General features: G+C 42.9%; 1 protein-coding gene across 4 annotated transcripts in view; it reads right to left on the bottom strand.

Moving 5' to 3' along the window:
* The window catches only part of ATP2C1 (ATPase secretory pathway Ca2+ transporting 1), a 291818-nt gene that overhangs the window by 48443 nt on the left and 225884 nt on the right, over positions 1-17491 (bottom strand). For all 4 annotated transcript variants that reach the window (XM_077269020.1, XM_077269019.1, XM_077269022.1 and 1 more), the window contains 6 exons: positions 17303-17378; positions 16887-16953; positions 15166-15290; positions 8507-8604; positions 5781-5876; positions 4592-4681 (listed from right to left, as the gene is read on the bottom strand). In XM_077269020.1, the coding sequence (XP_077125135.1) occupies positions 4592-4681; positions 5781-5876; positions 8507-8604; positions 15166-15290; positions 16887-16953; positions 17303-17378 (552 nt within the window). The remainder of the gene's footprint in view (positions 1-4591; positions 4682-5780; positions 5877-8506; positions 8605-15165; positions 15291-16886; positions 16954-17302; positions 17379-17491) is intronic.

Genomic DNA, 17491 nt, shown 5'->3' with positions numbered 1-17491 from the left:
AATAATGGGTGACATCACATGATACCTGCAGTCCATCTCTTCTGAGCAAGATGGACTTGACCCAATTTTCCAGTGGATTGTGAGTTCAGGAGAGAGGACAGAGGGGAAGAAGTTCCTGATAATTGGGGGAAGGAGGCAGATTTCTTCAATAAAGATATTTTGCAAAATGTCTTGCAATCGTCTGTGTTATTGATTTATGCAGAGGAATTGGAAGTACAATTCCGTTTTAAACATTGATGCACAAGTACACTCCTTCATGGCAACGGTATTTTCTAATGGCAATGGCCTACTTCAGAAGAAGGCATCCAACTACACTACAAAAAAAAGTCTAGGATTGGTTTGATGAACGCAATGAAGAGTTCAAGGTATTGACTTGGCCTTGAAATTCTCAAGATCTCATTCTGAGCATTTGTGGGAAATTCTAGATAAACCATCACGATCCATGAAGGTCTTTCAGGATCTGCTGCTAACTTCTTGCAGTCAGACACCACAGATCGCCGTGAGTGGTCTCCTGGAGTTCATGCATTGTCAGGATAGCTGTTACACTGGCATGAAGGGGACACAAGGTGGTTTTAATGTCTTGGCCGATTAGTGTATAGATACAGTGTGTGGGCTTCCACTAAGGAGCCATTTCAGTAAGATCTACACATACAGATCCCAAAGGTTACCTCTGACTGCTCTTACACTTACATTATGTGCTGCAACACCAGGACAACTTCCCAAAGTCCGCAATTTACTTGAGTAAATCTAAATGCAGTTCTCTAACAAATGGTAGACATTTCAGATTGCATTTAGTATAATGTGACACATAAGACATAGAACTTCTCCTAACTAAATTGTATCTGCAGTACCTGAGAACACATTGCACTAAAAAGGTCAGCGCTTTCCCTAATTTGTTCTGTGCTGATTTACGGGAACCTGCCGAGATCACTTTGTGGACACGTCCACACACTTTGCTCCCATTCTACTTATCATCCATTATCGGGCACAGCACACATATGCCAGGCTGCTTTCTGCCAACCTAAATCAATGCTTTTAGTTATAGTATCTACACCGTCTGGCAGATAAACTGCATTCAGCGTTCCAAGTGGCAAACAGCCAAAGAAATGTAGATCTTAGAAAATGGGGATAGATACAAGAGAAAGGAAAAAAAAAGAAAAAAAAGTATATATACAGTACAGTCCAAAAGTTTGGACACACCTCATTTAAAGATTTTTCTGTATTTTCATGACTATGAAAATTGTACATTCACACTGAAGGCATCAAAACTATGAATTAACGCATGTGGAATTATATACTTAACAGAAAAGTGTGAAACAACTGAAAATATGTCTTATATTCTAGGTTCTTCAAAGTAACCACCTTTTGCTTTGATGACTGCTTTGCACACTTTTGGCATTCTCTTGATGAGCTTCAAGAGGTGGTCACCGGGAATGGTCTTCCAACAATCTTGAAGGAGTTCCCAGAGATACTTAGCACTTGTTGGCCCTTTTGCCTTTTCTCTGCGGTCCAGCTCACCCCAAACCATCTCGATTTGGTTCAGGTCTGGTGACTGGAGGCCAGGTCATCTGGTGTAGCACCCCATCACTCTCCTTCTTGGTTAAATAGCCCTTACACAGCCTGGAGGTGTGTTTGGGGTCATTGTCTTGTTGAAAAATAAATGATGGTCCAACTAAACATAAACCGGATGGAATAGCATGCCGCTGCAAGATGCTGTGGTAGCCATGCTTGTTCAGTATGCCTTCAATTTTGAATAAATCCCCAACAGTGTCACCAGTAAAGCACCCCCACACCTCCTCCATGCTTCACGATGGGAACCAGGCATGTAGAGTCCATCCGTTTACCTTTTCTGCGTCGCACAAAAACACGGTGGTTGGAACCAAAGATCTCAAATTTGGACTCATCAGACCAAAGCACAGATTTCCACTGGTCTAATGTTCATTCCTTGTGTTCAATAGCCCAAACAAGTTTCTTCTGCTTGTTGCCTGTTCTTAGCAATGGTTTCCTAGCAGCTATTTTACCATGAAGGCCTGCTGCACAAAGTCACCTCTTAACAGTTGTTGTAGAGATGTGTCTGCTGCTAGAACTCTGTGTGGCATTGACCTGGTCTCTAATCTGAGCTGCTGTTAACCTGCGATTTCTGAGGCTGGTGACGCAGATAAACTTCTCCTCAGAAGCAGAGGTGACTCTTGGTCTTCCTTTCCTGGGGTGGTCCTAATGTGAGCCAGTTTCTTTGTAGCGCTTGATAGTTGTTGCCACTGCACGTGGGGACACTTTCAAAGTTTTCCCAATTTTTCGGACTGACTGACCTTCATTTCTTAAAGTAATGATGGCCACTCGTTTTTCTTTACTTAGCTGCTTTTTTCTTGCCATAATACAAATTCTAACAGTCTATTCAGTAGGACTATCAGCTGTGTATCCACCAGACTTCTGCACAACACAACTGATGGTCCCAACCCCATTTATAAGGCAAGAAATCCCACTTATTAAACCTGACAGGGCACACCTGTGAAGTGAAAACCATTCCCGGTGACTACCTCTTTAAGCTCATGAAGAGAATGCCAAGAGTGTGCAAAGCAGTCATCAAAGCAAAAGGTGGCTACTTTGAAGAACCTAGAATATAAGACATAATTTCAGTTGTTTCACACTTTTTTGTTGTCTTATATTCTAGGTTCTTCAAAGTAGCCACCTTTTGCTTTGATGACTGCTTTGCACACTCTTGGCATTCTCTTCATGAGCTTAAAGAGGTAGTCACCGGGAATGGTTTTCACTTCACAGGTGTGCCCTGTCAGGTTTAATAAGTGGGATTTCTTGCCTTATAAATGGGGTTGGGACCATCAGTTGTGTTGTGCAGAAGTCTTGTGGATACACAGCTGATAGTCCTACTGAATAGACTGTTAGAATTTGTATTATGGCAAGAAAAAAGCAGCTAAGTAAAGAAAAACGAGTGGCCATCATTACTTTAAGAAATGAAGGTCAGTCAGTCCGAAAAATTGGGAAAACTTTGAAAGTGTCCCCACGTGCAGTGGCAAAAACTATCAAGCGCTACAAAGAAACTGGCTCACATTAGGACCGCCCCAGGAAAGGAAGACCAAGAGTCACCTCTGCTTCTGAGGAGAAGTTTATCTGCGTCACCAGCCTCAGAAATCGCAGGTTAACAGCAGCTCAGATTAGAGACCAGGTCAATGCCACACAGAGTTCTAGCAGCAGACACATCTCTACAACAACTGTTAAGAGGTGACTTTGTGCAGCAGGCCTTCATGGTAAAATAGCTGCTAGGAAACCATTGCTAAGAACAGGCAACAAGCAGAAGAAACTTGTTTGGGCTATTGAACACAAGGAATGAACATTAGACCAGTGGAAATCTGTGCTTTGGTCTGATGAGTCCAAATTTGAGATCTTTGGTTCCAACCACCGTGTTTTTGTGTGACGCAGAAAAGGTAAACGGATGGACTCTACATGCCTGGTTCCCATCGTGAAGCATGGAGGAGGAGGTGTGGGGGTGCTTTACTGGTGACACTGTTGGGGATTTATTCAAAATTGAAGGCATACTGAACAAGCATGGCTACCACAGCATCTTGCAGCGGCAAGCTATTCCATCCGGTTTATGTTTAGTTGGACCATCATTTATTTTTCAACAAGACAATGACCCCAAACACACCTCCAGGCTGTGTAAGGGCTATTTAACCAAGAAGGAGAGTGATGGGGTGCTAAACCAGATGACCTGGCCTCCAGTCACCAGACCTGAACCAAATCGAGATGGTTTGGGGTGAGCTGGACCGCAGAGAAAAGGCAAAAGGGCCAACAAGTGCTAAGTATCTCTGGGAACTCCTTCAAGATTGTTGGAAGACCATTCCCGGTGACCACCTCTTGAAGCTCATCAAGAGAATGCCAAGAGTGTGCAAAGCAGTCATCAAAGCAAAAGGTGGCTACTTTGAAGAACCTAGAATATAAGACATAATTTCAGTTGTTTCACACTTTTTTGTTAAGTATATAATTCCACATGTGTTAATTCATAGTTTTGATGCCTTCAGTGTGAATGTACAATTTTCATAGTCCTTAAAATACAGAAAAATCTTTAAATGAGAAGGTGTGTCTAAACTTTTGGTCTGTACTGTGTATATATAAGGCTGTTCTCCACTACTGGACAACCGATTTCTAATAGGTCCGCTCCGCAGAACAAAAAAAAAAAAAAAAGACTGAACCCTATGTCCTGGACCGTTGTATCGGTGGCATTGATTAGGTTATGGAGATTGGAAGAACATCGCTGGTCCAGGAGGCAAGTATTCCTTTTTTATTTTGTGCTGCGGAGTGGACTTATTAAAAAGGGGTTGTCCAGCAGTGGATTATCTCATGTAATAAAGGTTAGCGGTTTTCTATTCTGTGCCTGGCGTTTGTTCCTTCCTCTTTTGCTATACACCTTGTTCATTGGTAAAAATTAAACGTCATTCATCCAATTTTAATGCGTGTTAACTATAGAATGTATATATTGTGCTGGTAAAAAACACAAAACTTTTCTAAGCAGCAGATCAGAGACCGGGGAAGCAGGATCTGAAGACATGTGGTCAATAAAGTCATTGCAGTCCATTACCTTCATAGAAAGGGCAATTAGAGCCCCTTCAGTCGGCTTGCCCATTAAGGTGTTATTTCTTATCTCGGCATCATTACAAACACATCCCGCCTGTGAAAATAGAAATTAAATAAAAATCACATCTATAATATATTCTGAAACTTTACAGAAATAGTCACAGACACTAAAGTGGGTCATAGACTTATCCCATGAATGTCTTCTAGAATCTCGGTGTATATATTATATATGTACACAAGTGAATGGTAATTGTACATGAAAAAGTTTATACAATACAGCACTGTTTAATTACTTTAGCAAAGCAGACCTGGGAAAAGTGAGGCCCGACAGCTTCAAATGGCCCTTTGGTTGCTGCTGTCAAGCCCGCGGACCGGAACAGCCAAAGGGCTGGATAGTGGCGTACCTCGCCAAGCACCTAAATTTCACCAGTATCTGCATCCCCAGGACTCAGATACTGGTGAATACAATGGTGCAGGAGTGCATGCTTAGCGCCCTTTTTTTGCACAAGAAGTTATACAATGTTTCGTTAAAATGATGGTATTTATAAAAAACAAAACCACAAGCCCTAGTGCTACTACAAAGAAAACTCTTCTGCCTCTTATATTGTGACTAGGTCTTTGAGACTATAAACATGTGCGGTCATAATAACCATTCTAATCAAGATGGAACACCATCTTCCATGCAGGATTAGATTTTCACAGCATGTTAGCCTTGCCTGCATTGACCCAGAAGAAATAAGCTGAACAAACGCAGATATTGACCACAGTATAAGTACATGGATGTAGAGTTCTTGCCTCCCGGACTGCTCACACTCAATTAGAAGCCTATCGACAGGAAGACTGCTCTCATGAAACATGGACCAACCTTAATGAAAAGGTTTGTGAGACAGGATGTGAGGAAAGGCATTTTATGGCTAACATAACATACCGTCTCCATTTATTATTCCTCAATATTCTCCCATTACTTGATAGCAAATTCCTATCTTATATTAAGCAATCCACCAAGTCTCCTGAGATTGCAGACAGGGAACAGACAACCTCTAGCCAGTCCTGATGAATAATACATTGACTATACAGAAGGTCATTGTGATAAATGCTTTACAAGCTGCAGCGTAATCTAAATTCATTTATGTAGCCCGGTATTAATCAGCCTGCCAACACAGCAGAGGCTGTCAGTCACGGACAACACTTACTTCTACCACTCTGCTTATTGATGTGTTACAGAAGCCATGAATAACGTCGCCATCAACAGTCACTTCACCAAATCGGTTATAGCCAACACCAGAAACCTATAAGAGAAAAAAAAATTTATAGTTTTGCAAACTTATTCCTTAATTTTTGAGCTGTACACATCCTAAATGGAACCTGAACAAAAATCAGTCACTGGAATTGCTCAAATTTCCCGACACCTGATGGTTCCCACTGGCCAACTTTAGGGCTCACACTGAACAAGAGCGGATAGAGGCGAAGCCATCAAAATGTCATTTCACAATTTATTTTTGTAGAGCACAGTGGTATTCTTACTCTAGGCAAGAATTCAGGTAATTAAGATATTCCATACTCTTAAGATTCACAGGCTTTTCCTCTTTCTTAGTAGTTCAATTTATCCAAGCAAATAAAATCGCATTCAAAAGGGAAGTGGAGAGCACAAATGGCGAGGGCCACAATCACCTCAATGAATGCAGCTGCTTCATGGCTTCAGAAAATGTGTGGGGAACCTGCGCGCTAAGGGGAACCTGTCTGGAGATTCATGCAGCTTGGACATCAGTATTTTATTCTCAAACCCTCCAACATGTAAGATAGGACAGTTTTAAATGAGTTGTCCACTAATGGTCTACCCATTAACTGCATAAAGCACCACTCCAGCATTTTTTTTTTATTGCAGCGCTGGAGTGATGCTACTTATCAGAGCCCCAGTATTATACTTCCAAGTCAGCGTTTTTTTGTAATGGCGCCACCAGTCGGTTTTCTGCATGTTATGACCTGCAAGAATGCTCCAGTATTTGCTGGGTAATCCAGAAGTCACTTCTCAATGCAAGTCACAGCCAGAATGCGGATCTCAGACTTGCATTGAGAGCCTGTGACCATTAGCCCTGACTTCTGTTCAGTTAGAAGTTGCAGTCACAAGATGACGGCGGGGGACTGAAGCAGCACCAGGAACAGCTGAAATCGGTTGCTGGTCAGTATAAGACTAGGGTCAGAGAACTTATTAGCTGCACCATTCCAGCGCTGAAATAAGAAAAAAAAAAACAATGCGACAATGGTGTTTGAAGTGGCCCACATAAAATAAAGACACCACATTTGAATGGCCCCCACACTAGGCCCCCGCCCTGTACGAGATGGCCACCACACTGTATAATGGTGTCCGCATTAGCCCCCACACTGTATAATGGCACCCACATTAGCCCCCACACTGTATAATGGCGCCTGCATTAGCCCCTATACTGTATAATGGCGCCCGCATTAGCCCCCACACTCCCACCCTGTATAACGGCGTACGCATTAGCCCCCACACTGTATAACGGCGTACGCATTAGCCCCCCACACTATATAATGGCGTCTGCATTAGCCCCCACACTGTATAATGGCGCCTGCATTAGCCCCTACACTGTATAATGGCGCCTGCATTAGCCCCACACTGTATAATGGCACCCACATTAGCCCCCACACTGTATAACGGCGTACGCATTAGCCCCCCACACTATATAATGGCGCCTGCATTAGCCCCTACACTGTATAATGGCGCCTGCATTAGCCCCACACTGTATAATGGCACCCGCATTAGCCCCCACACTGTATAATGGCGCCTGCATTAGCCCCCACACTATATAATGGCGCCTGCATTAGCCCCACACTGTATAATGGCACCTGCATTAGCCCCCACACTGTATAATGGCGCCTGCATTAGCCCCCACACTGTATAATGGCGCCTGCATTAGCCCCCACACTGTATAATGGCGCCTGCATTAGCCCCCACACTGTAATGGCGCCTGCATTAGCCCCCACACTATAATGGCGCCTGCATTAGCCCCCACACTGTATAATGGCGCCTGCATTAGCCCCCACACTGTATAATGGCGCCTGCATTAGCCCCCACACTGTATAATGGCGCCTGCATTAGCCCCCACACTGTATAATGGCGCCTGCATTAGCCCCCACACTGTATAATGGCGCCTGCATTAGCCCCCACACTGTATAATGGCGCCTGCATTAGCCCCCACACTGTATAATGGCACCCACATTAGCCCCCACACTGTATAATGGTGCCTGCATTAGCCCCCACACTGTATAATGGCGTACGCATTAGCCCCCCACACTATATAACGTTGCCCGCATTAACGTAATGAAGAAATACTGAGGAAACTACAAGATAATAAGCACAAACAGCTGGGAATAAAAAAGTAGTGTGTAAACATGGCAAGGATCACTAAGATGTGCAAAATGAAATACATTTAATAAAGTACAAATATACAAGAACAACAAAAACACATAAAAACAAGTAAAAGAGCCCAGAGGCTGGAATATATAACAATGGGAGGACCATGTGAGGAGCATCCAGACTCCTCCACTGTGGGATATATTATAAATAAAAGTAATAAAGCTGTCCTGGGAAAATAACTATGTAACTTCCCCTGAGGAAGCCACGTTCCGTGGCGATACGCATGGGGCTCTTTCCTCCAGCAGTACGCTGTGACCGGGTGACTTTCACTTGACTCACTTACCACACAGCTTTGCTCTCCTGGGATCTTCTTGTCTCCCTATGGTATTTGTTTATCCTTTACATTGAGATCACAAGATTTCTTTCTATTCCCTTTTAATATTTCTTTGGGGCTTATTCAATATGGACTATTCTGTATTTGTTCATCTTTGAACTGCTTGATCTTGCATTATATTGTGCCACATTATATCTGCCACATACCTCTGCATGAATTCCATCTGATGTAAATAAGTGAGTTACAGTCATCTCGTTCTTCGTTAACGTTCCGGTTTTATCAGAGCAGATAACATTACAGCAGCCTGCAAACATCAAGCGTGTGATTAGTGAAGACAGAGGAAAAGATTTCAGCACTTTCTAGGAAGCCAAGAATAGAATCTGGACCAAAACTGTGAAAAGTCTCATATGTTGGAGGTAATCTAACCTGTCATTTCATTCAATGGCTCACACAAAATCCTAACTTATAACGTGATCGTACTCCTCCTAAGAGATTAATCTGTTTATTTTTATAGTTTTAACTTTTTTGTGCGTGAAATTAAAAGGGGTTTCTCAAGGAAAGGATGGGGATTTTGTTTTTCATATAACCTTAATCCTATATTCTGTGCTGGATTATTGTGTAACATTTCGTGAAAGCACAACTATCCCATCATATAAACAGAGGCACCACTAATATTGCCATTAGAGGAGTTTAGCATATATAAATTAAACTCTACACTAATCATTGTGCAGCAAATTTAAAGGGAACTGTCACCACACGTGACCTATCTAAACTATTAATATGGGCATACAGGTTATAGACTTCTGATAAAAGTCCTACCTGTACGTCTCCTATCAGATGCCTTTTTGTTGAGAAATCACCTTTCACTACCATACAAATGATCTCTTCCGGGCTCTAGGAGGGATGTTGCCTGGAAGATAACTCTGCCTCCAGAGATTATTTTACATGGTGGGGAGATACCAGTGTGAGACAAGTATAGGCTACTTTCACACTAGCTTCAGTACGGGCCCGTCGCAGTGCATCGGGCCGACGTACCGACGCAGACTGTGAAATAAAAGCACAACGGGGGCAGTGGATGCGCATCCGCTGCCCCATTGTAATGTACAGGGAGGAGGGGGCGGAGTTCCGGCCGTGCATCCGCGGTCGGAAATGGCGGACACGACGCACAAAAAAATGTTACATGTAACTTTTTTGTGCCGACGGTCCGCCAAAACACGACGTGTGTGCGTGCGTCTGCGCATGTGCGCGCCTGCGTCTGCGTGCGCCTGCGTGTGTCTGCGTGTGCCTACGTGTGTCTGCCTGTATCTTTCTTGCAGCTCCTGTCCTACAAACTATTAAGTTAAAGGGGTCAAATAATATTGCACGCCCCATGTTTCAGTTTTTCAATTTCCACAAAAATTTAAAATAATGAATAAATTTTGTTCAACTTCACAATTGTGTCCCACTTGTTGATTCTTCACCAAAAATTTACATTTGGTATCCTTATGTTTGAAGCATGATATGTGGGAAAAGGTTGAAAAGGTCCAGGGAGCAATGCACTGTATGTAGTGTAGACCTGTTTACAGTATAGTGCTGTGTATACACTTTATACAGCCCCTCAGCCTTTATTCTATATACAGCCAGCACAGCAACAGCCTCTGATATATACAGGTAAACAGGCTCTGATGTATACAGCCCAGCAGCAGCCCCTCATATATAGGCTATGTGCACACGTTGTGGATTTTGCTGCGGATTTGACGCTGCGGATCTGCAACTGTTCTCCATGTGTTGTACAGTAAACGTATGGAAAACAAAATCCTCAGTGCACATGCTGCAGGAAAACGCTCGGAACGCAGCGTTGTTTTTTCTGCAGCATGTCAATTCTGTGTGTGGCTTCTGCAACGTTTTACACCTGCTACTCAATAGGAATCCGCAGGTGTAAAACCGCAGGTGGAATCCGCACAAAAACCGCAGTAAATCCACGGCAAATCCACGGGGAAATCAACAGTGCGGTTTACCTGCGGATTTTGCAAAAACAGTGCGGAAAAATCCGAACACCAATCCGCAAAGTGTGCACATAGCCATATACAGCCCAGCGGTGTGAAGCAGAAGGACTGTTAAGACAAATGAATCATCTTGAAATTGGTATTAACACCACCTTCTGGAATGATACCCTGCAAAGAACAGATGCTACTAGTAAAAATCTACTGATCTTAAATGCTTAGCACACAGAGAAAAAGGAGCAGCACCATGGAGGACATTAAATAGCAAAAATGAACTGTGTAGCTGCGAATCCAGCTCTGTTGTGTGGTAAAAGACTTAAGAGGCTCAGTAGAAACCTTTCTATGTCTGCCATTGCCTGGTTTCTCACTTGCTTCTCTCCTCTCTCAGAAATGAGTAGTGTGCTAGCCTGACTTGAACAGAGAGTTGTGCAGCTTTTCCAAAGTAGATGATAAGTTCAGAAGGCAGGGAAAGGGAAAGAAGTAACTCATAAGTGGAGAAAGAAGCAGATTTCACTGATCAGGTACATTTTCAACTAGACCTTTTTACATGCATACAAAACTTTCTTGTGGAATTACATTTTCTAAAGCAGATAAAGCACAGGAGTGAATGAACCACAGTTCGGGCATGAAACACAAAAATAAGCTCAGCAGCACAATAGCATAATTACAGGGATGTAGAGGACAGAAGCCATTATGGAGGCCATTACACCCAGACTGGTTTACATGAAGTCAATGACATCTGTTCTTATGTGTCATCAAGCCGGTGTTTTCTAACGAGGAGCCAAAGTGCTGACATTTACAGCCCCTGCAGGAAGCTCCTCACTCCAAACACGCTCTACAATCTTAATGGCATTTGGCAGGTAGGATTCTCTGACACAATCATACAGTTGTACTTGGATTCCTGCTGCTAGCACAGGAGTAATGCTCCAACTACTGTAACAACGCTCTGCAGGATGTTAACAAGTCTGAATCCTTAACATGTAATTAATGGGCTAGTAAAAATCTATGTAACAATTCAAAACTGAGAAAGCTATAGAAAAACATTTGTATTCTTGTTCGTTGGATTTTATAACTTTCTTAGTTTTGAAATGTTTAGCTTTAACTAGTCGGCTAATGGCTGCCATAGAAATGCATTAAAAAAAAAAAAAATAATGTAACAGCTACTTCTTATAAATATTGTATATACATGTTTAGTAGCGACGAGCGAGCATGCTAGAATAAAGTATTAACCGAGCCCGCTCGTGTACTAAATATTTTCTGTGTGTCCGAAAAAAATGTTTGAGTCCCAGCGCCGGCATGCCTCGCAGGTGTTTGACAGCCGCAACCCATGCAGGAATGGCCTGTGTTACACAATCCCTGCATGTGTTGCTGCTGTTGAACAGCCGCGAAGCATGCAGGCGCTGGGACGCGAGCATTTTTTTCGAGAACGCCGAAAATATTCGGATTAAAACATAAACGTGCTCAGATAACACCTTATCCGAGCACCCTCGCTCATCACTAATGTTTAGCCATTAGATTATATCGGCAGCTATCAAAAACAAAATTGCTTTTCAATAATCATCATTGACTGAGCGCCTGATGTAAGCAGTCTGCAGTGCAGGTGGAGATATCATCCATCTCAGCTAGGAGACCCTATTTATCCCACAGAGGATCCATTTATTTGAATGGGGACGGAAATGCTCCATATGTCTTTCTTATGTTTGACTGTAACCGAGCTGAAATCAGTTTTTAAGTTGGATCAATAATTTAATAACACAACATTGAAGTCCATGGGAAATATGTAATAGCTGGTCATCTGTTAGGCCATCAGTTATCGGATCTGTTCTTTAAGCACTGCAGAGGCCCAGAAAACTAGAGGTTTCAGCAGCACTTCTGGTGAAGACAGATCCATTTTAGCCATAACAAAACAGAATGCCATACGGGAATCAAAGCGGGCATCAGTTTTTGCTCAGTTTGTAGCAGATCCAGTATTTTTCTTTTTAATACAACTGAACATGTTGGCGCAGCCCCACAGAGTATTTCAGTTTTTAAAATTATCACCTGCTTCATTAAACTCTTCCTGGCAGCAAATTGCCAAAAAAGAAAACAAGACCATCTGTTCAGGCGATCAGTGAGAGGACCAATAGTAGATACGTGATAATTTGTAAGGCGTGAAAAACTCCTTTAATCCCTTAAAGGGGATCTCCAAAGCATCCCCCAGTCACAAAATTAAAAAAAAAAAAACCTGTCCTAGTCTCAACTGACAGAGGAGCTGTATCACAAGCACACATGCCGGAGCTGCATTTTCTGACTGCACACAAAGGACTGACTTTTCCAGCGTTAGCTCAGACTGACTAGCAATATGCTGGCACTGGCCTTGTGTGGAGCAAGTACAGCTCCTGAGCCCACTCGACACACCCCACCTAGGTTCATGAATGAGATATAATGGGAAAAGGTTAAACTGGGCTCTCCCTTAGCAGCTGTCTGCAGACGGCCATTAGGAGACTCTTTCAGTGAAAAATGAAGATGCAATTCGAACATCCTCTATAAAGCCACAAGACTGATGAATATCTTCTGTAATTAAAATGCTTACAAGAATTGCAAAAAAAACATGAAATAGTCATCCATCCTGATCACTTGCTCCTTCACACTTAAAGGGAACATGTAAAGAAAACTGCTACTAACTTGCAGATATGGGGATCATCTGCAGGTTAGTGTGGCCTAAGCACTGAAAGCCCGGCAGCAGGGAGGAAATGAACTTTATTCCTTCTCGGGCTTTCAGTCAGAGGCGTGGCTTCAGTCACCGCTCAATACCGACTGACAGCCGCCTCTACAGTGCATCAGTACACGATTGGCAGTCAGTCATAGTGCAGAATGTGGTTACAGCTGTCACTCAATGCCGTTAACCTCAATATTAACCCCATATCTGCGGGTTAATAGCTTTTTTTTTTTTCATGACAGGCTCCCTTTAAGTGAATTTTCATCAGCTCTAAGGAGTTACTGAGAACATTTTAAATATCCATGTAAGAACATCACCAATTTACTATATAAAAGAAAATAGAAAATTGGGCTAACAGTGGTATGTTAGAAACACAAATCAAGAAAATCATTAAAAACAGTAACTGCAGAATGCAGTTAACTACCGTACATACTCGAGTATAAGCCGAGATTTTCAGCTTATTTTTTCGAGCTGAAAGTCCCCCTCTCGGCTTATACTCGAGTCATACCCAGGGGTCGGCAGGGGAGGGGGAGCGGGGCCTGTCTAATTATACTCACCTGCTCCTGACGCGGTCCCTGCTTCCCGGAGCTGCAGCTTCTTTCTGTACTGAGCGGTCACATGGTACCGCTCATTACAGTAATGAATATGCGGCTCCACCTCGCATAGGGGTGGAGCCGCATATTCATTACTGTAATGAGCGGCAACGGTGACCGCTCAGCACAGGAAGAAGCTGCAGCGCCGGGGAAGCACCGCACCAGGAGCAGGTGAGTATAACGGGGAGGGGAGCGCAGCGCTGCGCGATATTCACCTGCTCCTCGTTCCGGCGCCACTCCATCTTCAGCGTCTTCTGCAGTGACGCTCAGGTCAGAGTGCGCGGTGACATGGTTAGTGTGCGCCCTATGCCTGAACAGTCAGTGCAGAAGACGCTGAAGATGGAGCGGCGCCGGAACGTGGAGCAGGTGAATATTGAAAGTGCCGTGGGCCTGAGCAACGGAGAGAGTATGTGATTTTTTTATCGCAGCAACAGCAAATGTCTGTATGGAGCATCTTATGGGGCATAATCAACGTTTGCGCAACACTATATGGGGCAAGTGTCTGTATGGAGCATCATATGGGGCCATGTGCAGCACTATATGGGGCAAGTGTCTGTATGGGGCCATAATCAAGGTTTGTGCAGCACTATATGGGGCAAATATCTTTATGGGGCATCTTATGGGGCCATTATTAACCTTTATGCAGGATTATATGGGGCATATTTTAATATGGAGCATCTTATGGGGCCCGTCATGAACTTTATGGAGCATTATATGGGGCTCCTGTTTCAATATGGTATTCAGAAACACTTAACCTACTGATGTCTCAATTAATTTTACTTTTATTGGTATCTATTTTTACTTTTGACATTTACCAGTAGCTGCTGCATTTCCCACCCTAGGCTTATACTCGAGTCATTAAGTTTTCCCAGTTTTTTTGTGGCAAAATTAGGGGGGTCGGCTTATACTCGAGTATATACGGTATGTAAACTCAAAAAAAAAAAAAAAAAAAAAATATATATAAATATATATATATATGTATATATCCCTATCAGTGCCATAGTCCCAAGACACAAAGGTGGCCATGGCTTATACTGCTACTAATATGCTAACGGACACCAAACCATATTCTACAAGGCGTTACTAAAGCGTTCACTCCTTTACAATTGGGCTATGTGCACTCGATGTGGATTTGCTGCGATCCGCAGCTGATTTTTCCACGCAGAAATGCTGCAGATCCGCACTGTCATGTACAGTACAATGTAAATCAATGGGATAAAAAAAAAAGCTGTGCAGATGGTGAGGAAAAATCAGTGCAGAATTGCTGCGGATTACAAAGAAGTGCATGTCACTTCTTTTGTGCGGATCTGCAGCATTTCTGCACCCCTCCATAATAAAAATCCACAGTGGCAAAAACCGCTGAAAATCCGCATCAATTTCGCATAAAAACCGAACAAAATCCACATAAAAACTGCGGCAAATCCGCAGCTGTGGATTCTGCCAGGACATGTGGATTTTGTGCAGAAAATTCTGCACCTCTTTTCCTACGTGTGCACATAGCCTTAGTCTTCATTGTCACTGAAGATTCTAGACACTGCTTCTACAAACTCATTATACTGAACATTCGATGGAATTTAATTTGGGATACATACCGAGGGTTTCCACAATGGGTAGTTTCTTTACAATGGCTCTTTTCTTCACCATTCGCATCACGCCAAGTGCCAGCGTTACCGTTACAACTATAGGAAGACCTTCAGGGATCGCGGCCACTGCCAAGCTGCAAATAAAAAGTGTAATGGGAAGATCCAATCAGTTCTGATGCACTGCTTCGGCATGCTATGGCTTAAAAGCAATGGAGTGATTGAAAATAATGGCATACACAGTAACTTAGGCAAAGACAATTTATGTAGAAAGTATAAGCAGTCTGAAATAATCTTGTTTCGGTATGTGTGATATATACGTTTTTATTATACAACCCAGAAGATTTCAGGTTGCTTGTACATTTCTACTTCTATCTATCTAGCTCACAGGTCTCAAACTGCATTCCTCAAGGGCCACAATCAGGTCATGTTTTCAGGATTTCCTTGTATTGCCCAGGTTATAATTTAATCACCTGCACAGAATGATTCCAGCACCTTGTGCAATGCGAAGGAACTCTTGAAAACACGCATGGTCTGAGGCCCTCGAGGAATGCAGTTTGAGACCCCTGATCTAGATAATGCTTGAGAAAGGCTTTTGGAAGCCGAAACATTGCACCACGCCATGTGGGCCCAATAAAGTCCACTTATATTTTTGCTAAAACCTGGAGTGCTGCCTTCCATTTTTTTGGTCCCTGTATATTTGGCAAGTATATGGATTAGTTGCTTGGAGGCTGCGCACCCATTTAATTTTATGTGCTGGTCCATTTTTTTTATCTATCCATCCATACACACAGACAATGTGTGTTAATACAAATACATAACCCAGGCTATTTCAGACTGCTAAGGCTTCTTTCACACTAGCGTCGGGCTCGGCCCGTCGCTGTGCGTCGGCCCGAGGTCACCGATGCTAGCGTTGTCTCCGCCGCACAACGGGGGCAGCGGATGCATTTTTCCAGCGCATCCGCTGCCCCATTGTGAGGTGCGGGGAAGTGCGGGGAGGTGGGGGCGGAGTTCCGGCCGCGCATGCGCAGTCGGAAAAAGCGGACCGTCGTGAGCAAAAAACGTTACAATGTAGCGTTTTTTGCTCCCGACGGTCCGCCACTGCACGACGCATCCGTCGCACGACGGGTGCGACGTGTGCCAATCCGTCACAATGCGTCGCTTAATGTTAATCAATGGCGAAAAAACGCATCCTGCAAACACTTTTGCAGGATGCGTTTTTTTTCGGCAAAACGACGCATTGTGACGGAATGCAGTTAACGCTAGTGTGAAAGTAGCCTTATACATTTGTTTAAAATATAAATATGCACACATACATATACACAATGTGTCTTTTTATGAATGGAGCTTACAGCTGTAGGTATAGATGGTAAAACTACTGAACCTGAGACATTAAAAAAAAAATTATATTTTAAAATAACAGACATAGTATAATTAATATTACATTTAAATATACAAACTTTATTTCATGATAAATCGTTTTACCATCTATACCTACAGATGTAGGCCCCATTCACAATCACATCAAAACCAGGACACTAGACCCAGGTTCTCTCGTGGTTAAAGTGAACGTATGATTGTAATCCAGCTTTGAGTTGGATTAAAAACAATCTGGACAACTTTGCTTGCGAAAAAAACAACAACTTGATTATAAAATAATATATATAACCATGGAGAGTTGAGGTCTTGTGGCCATAAACATATTTAGAGCACTTCTACAATACGGGTCTCACCTTACACCAATAGTAAACATATCAAGTATATGCTTCCCTTGTAACCAGCCGACCAGCATGATGATACCTACAGAAACAATATGCAAAAACAGCAAATCGCCTCATTATCTCCATAGAAACGCCAGTATATTTAGTAAGCAACAGATGTTATAGCAAAGTAAATTCAGAAAATAGTAAGTGACGAATAAGGAGAACCCAACATTACATTAATATGCTCATTTGTTAGGCAGGTTTGATAAAGATTATTTTTTTGAATTGAGTACTCTGAGCATTCTGTATAAGAACATGAATCACAGCCAAGGACGCAGACCCCAAAATACCTCCTGACACCCGCAAACAAGAGACCAATTACTGCTTTGATGGCTCCCGGTAACTGGGAAAACAGTCAAACACTCCAAGCTGGGAGATTTGCTCACCTATGATACCGAAGGAGTATAACGAGAGCTGCTTCCCCAGTATATCCATGCTTTTCTGCAGCGGTGTTTTAGGTGCCTAGAGAGAAAATAAAAGAAAAAAAAAAAATCAGGTTATCGCAACAAATTGAAGCAGAAAATTCTTCATGACCTGTGGGTACAGACGGCATTTGTACAATGCCATCTGGTAAA

The sequence above is a fragment of the Ranitomeya variabilis genome, chromosome 6 (genome assembly GCF_051348905.1).
Source record: "Ranitomeya variabilis isolate aRanVar5 chromosome 6, aRanVar5.hap1, whole genome shotgun sequence".
NCBI classification, from domain to species: Eukaryota; Metazoa; Chordata; class Amphibia; order Anura; family Dendrobatidae; genus Ranitomeya; species Ranitomeya variabilis.
The sequence above is the reverse complement of the archived record's forward strand: the minus strand, read 5'-3'. Positions and strand labels throughout refer to the sequence as shown.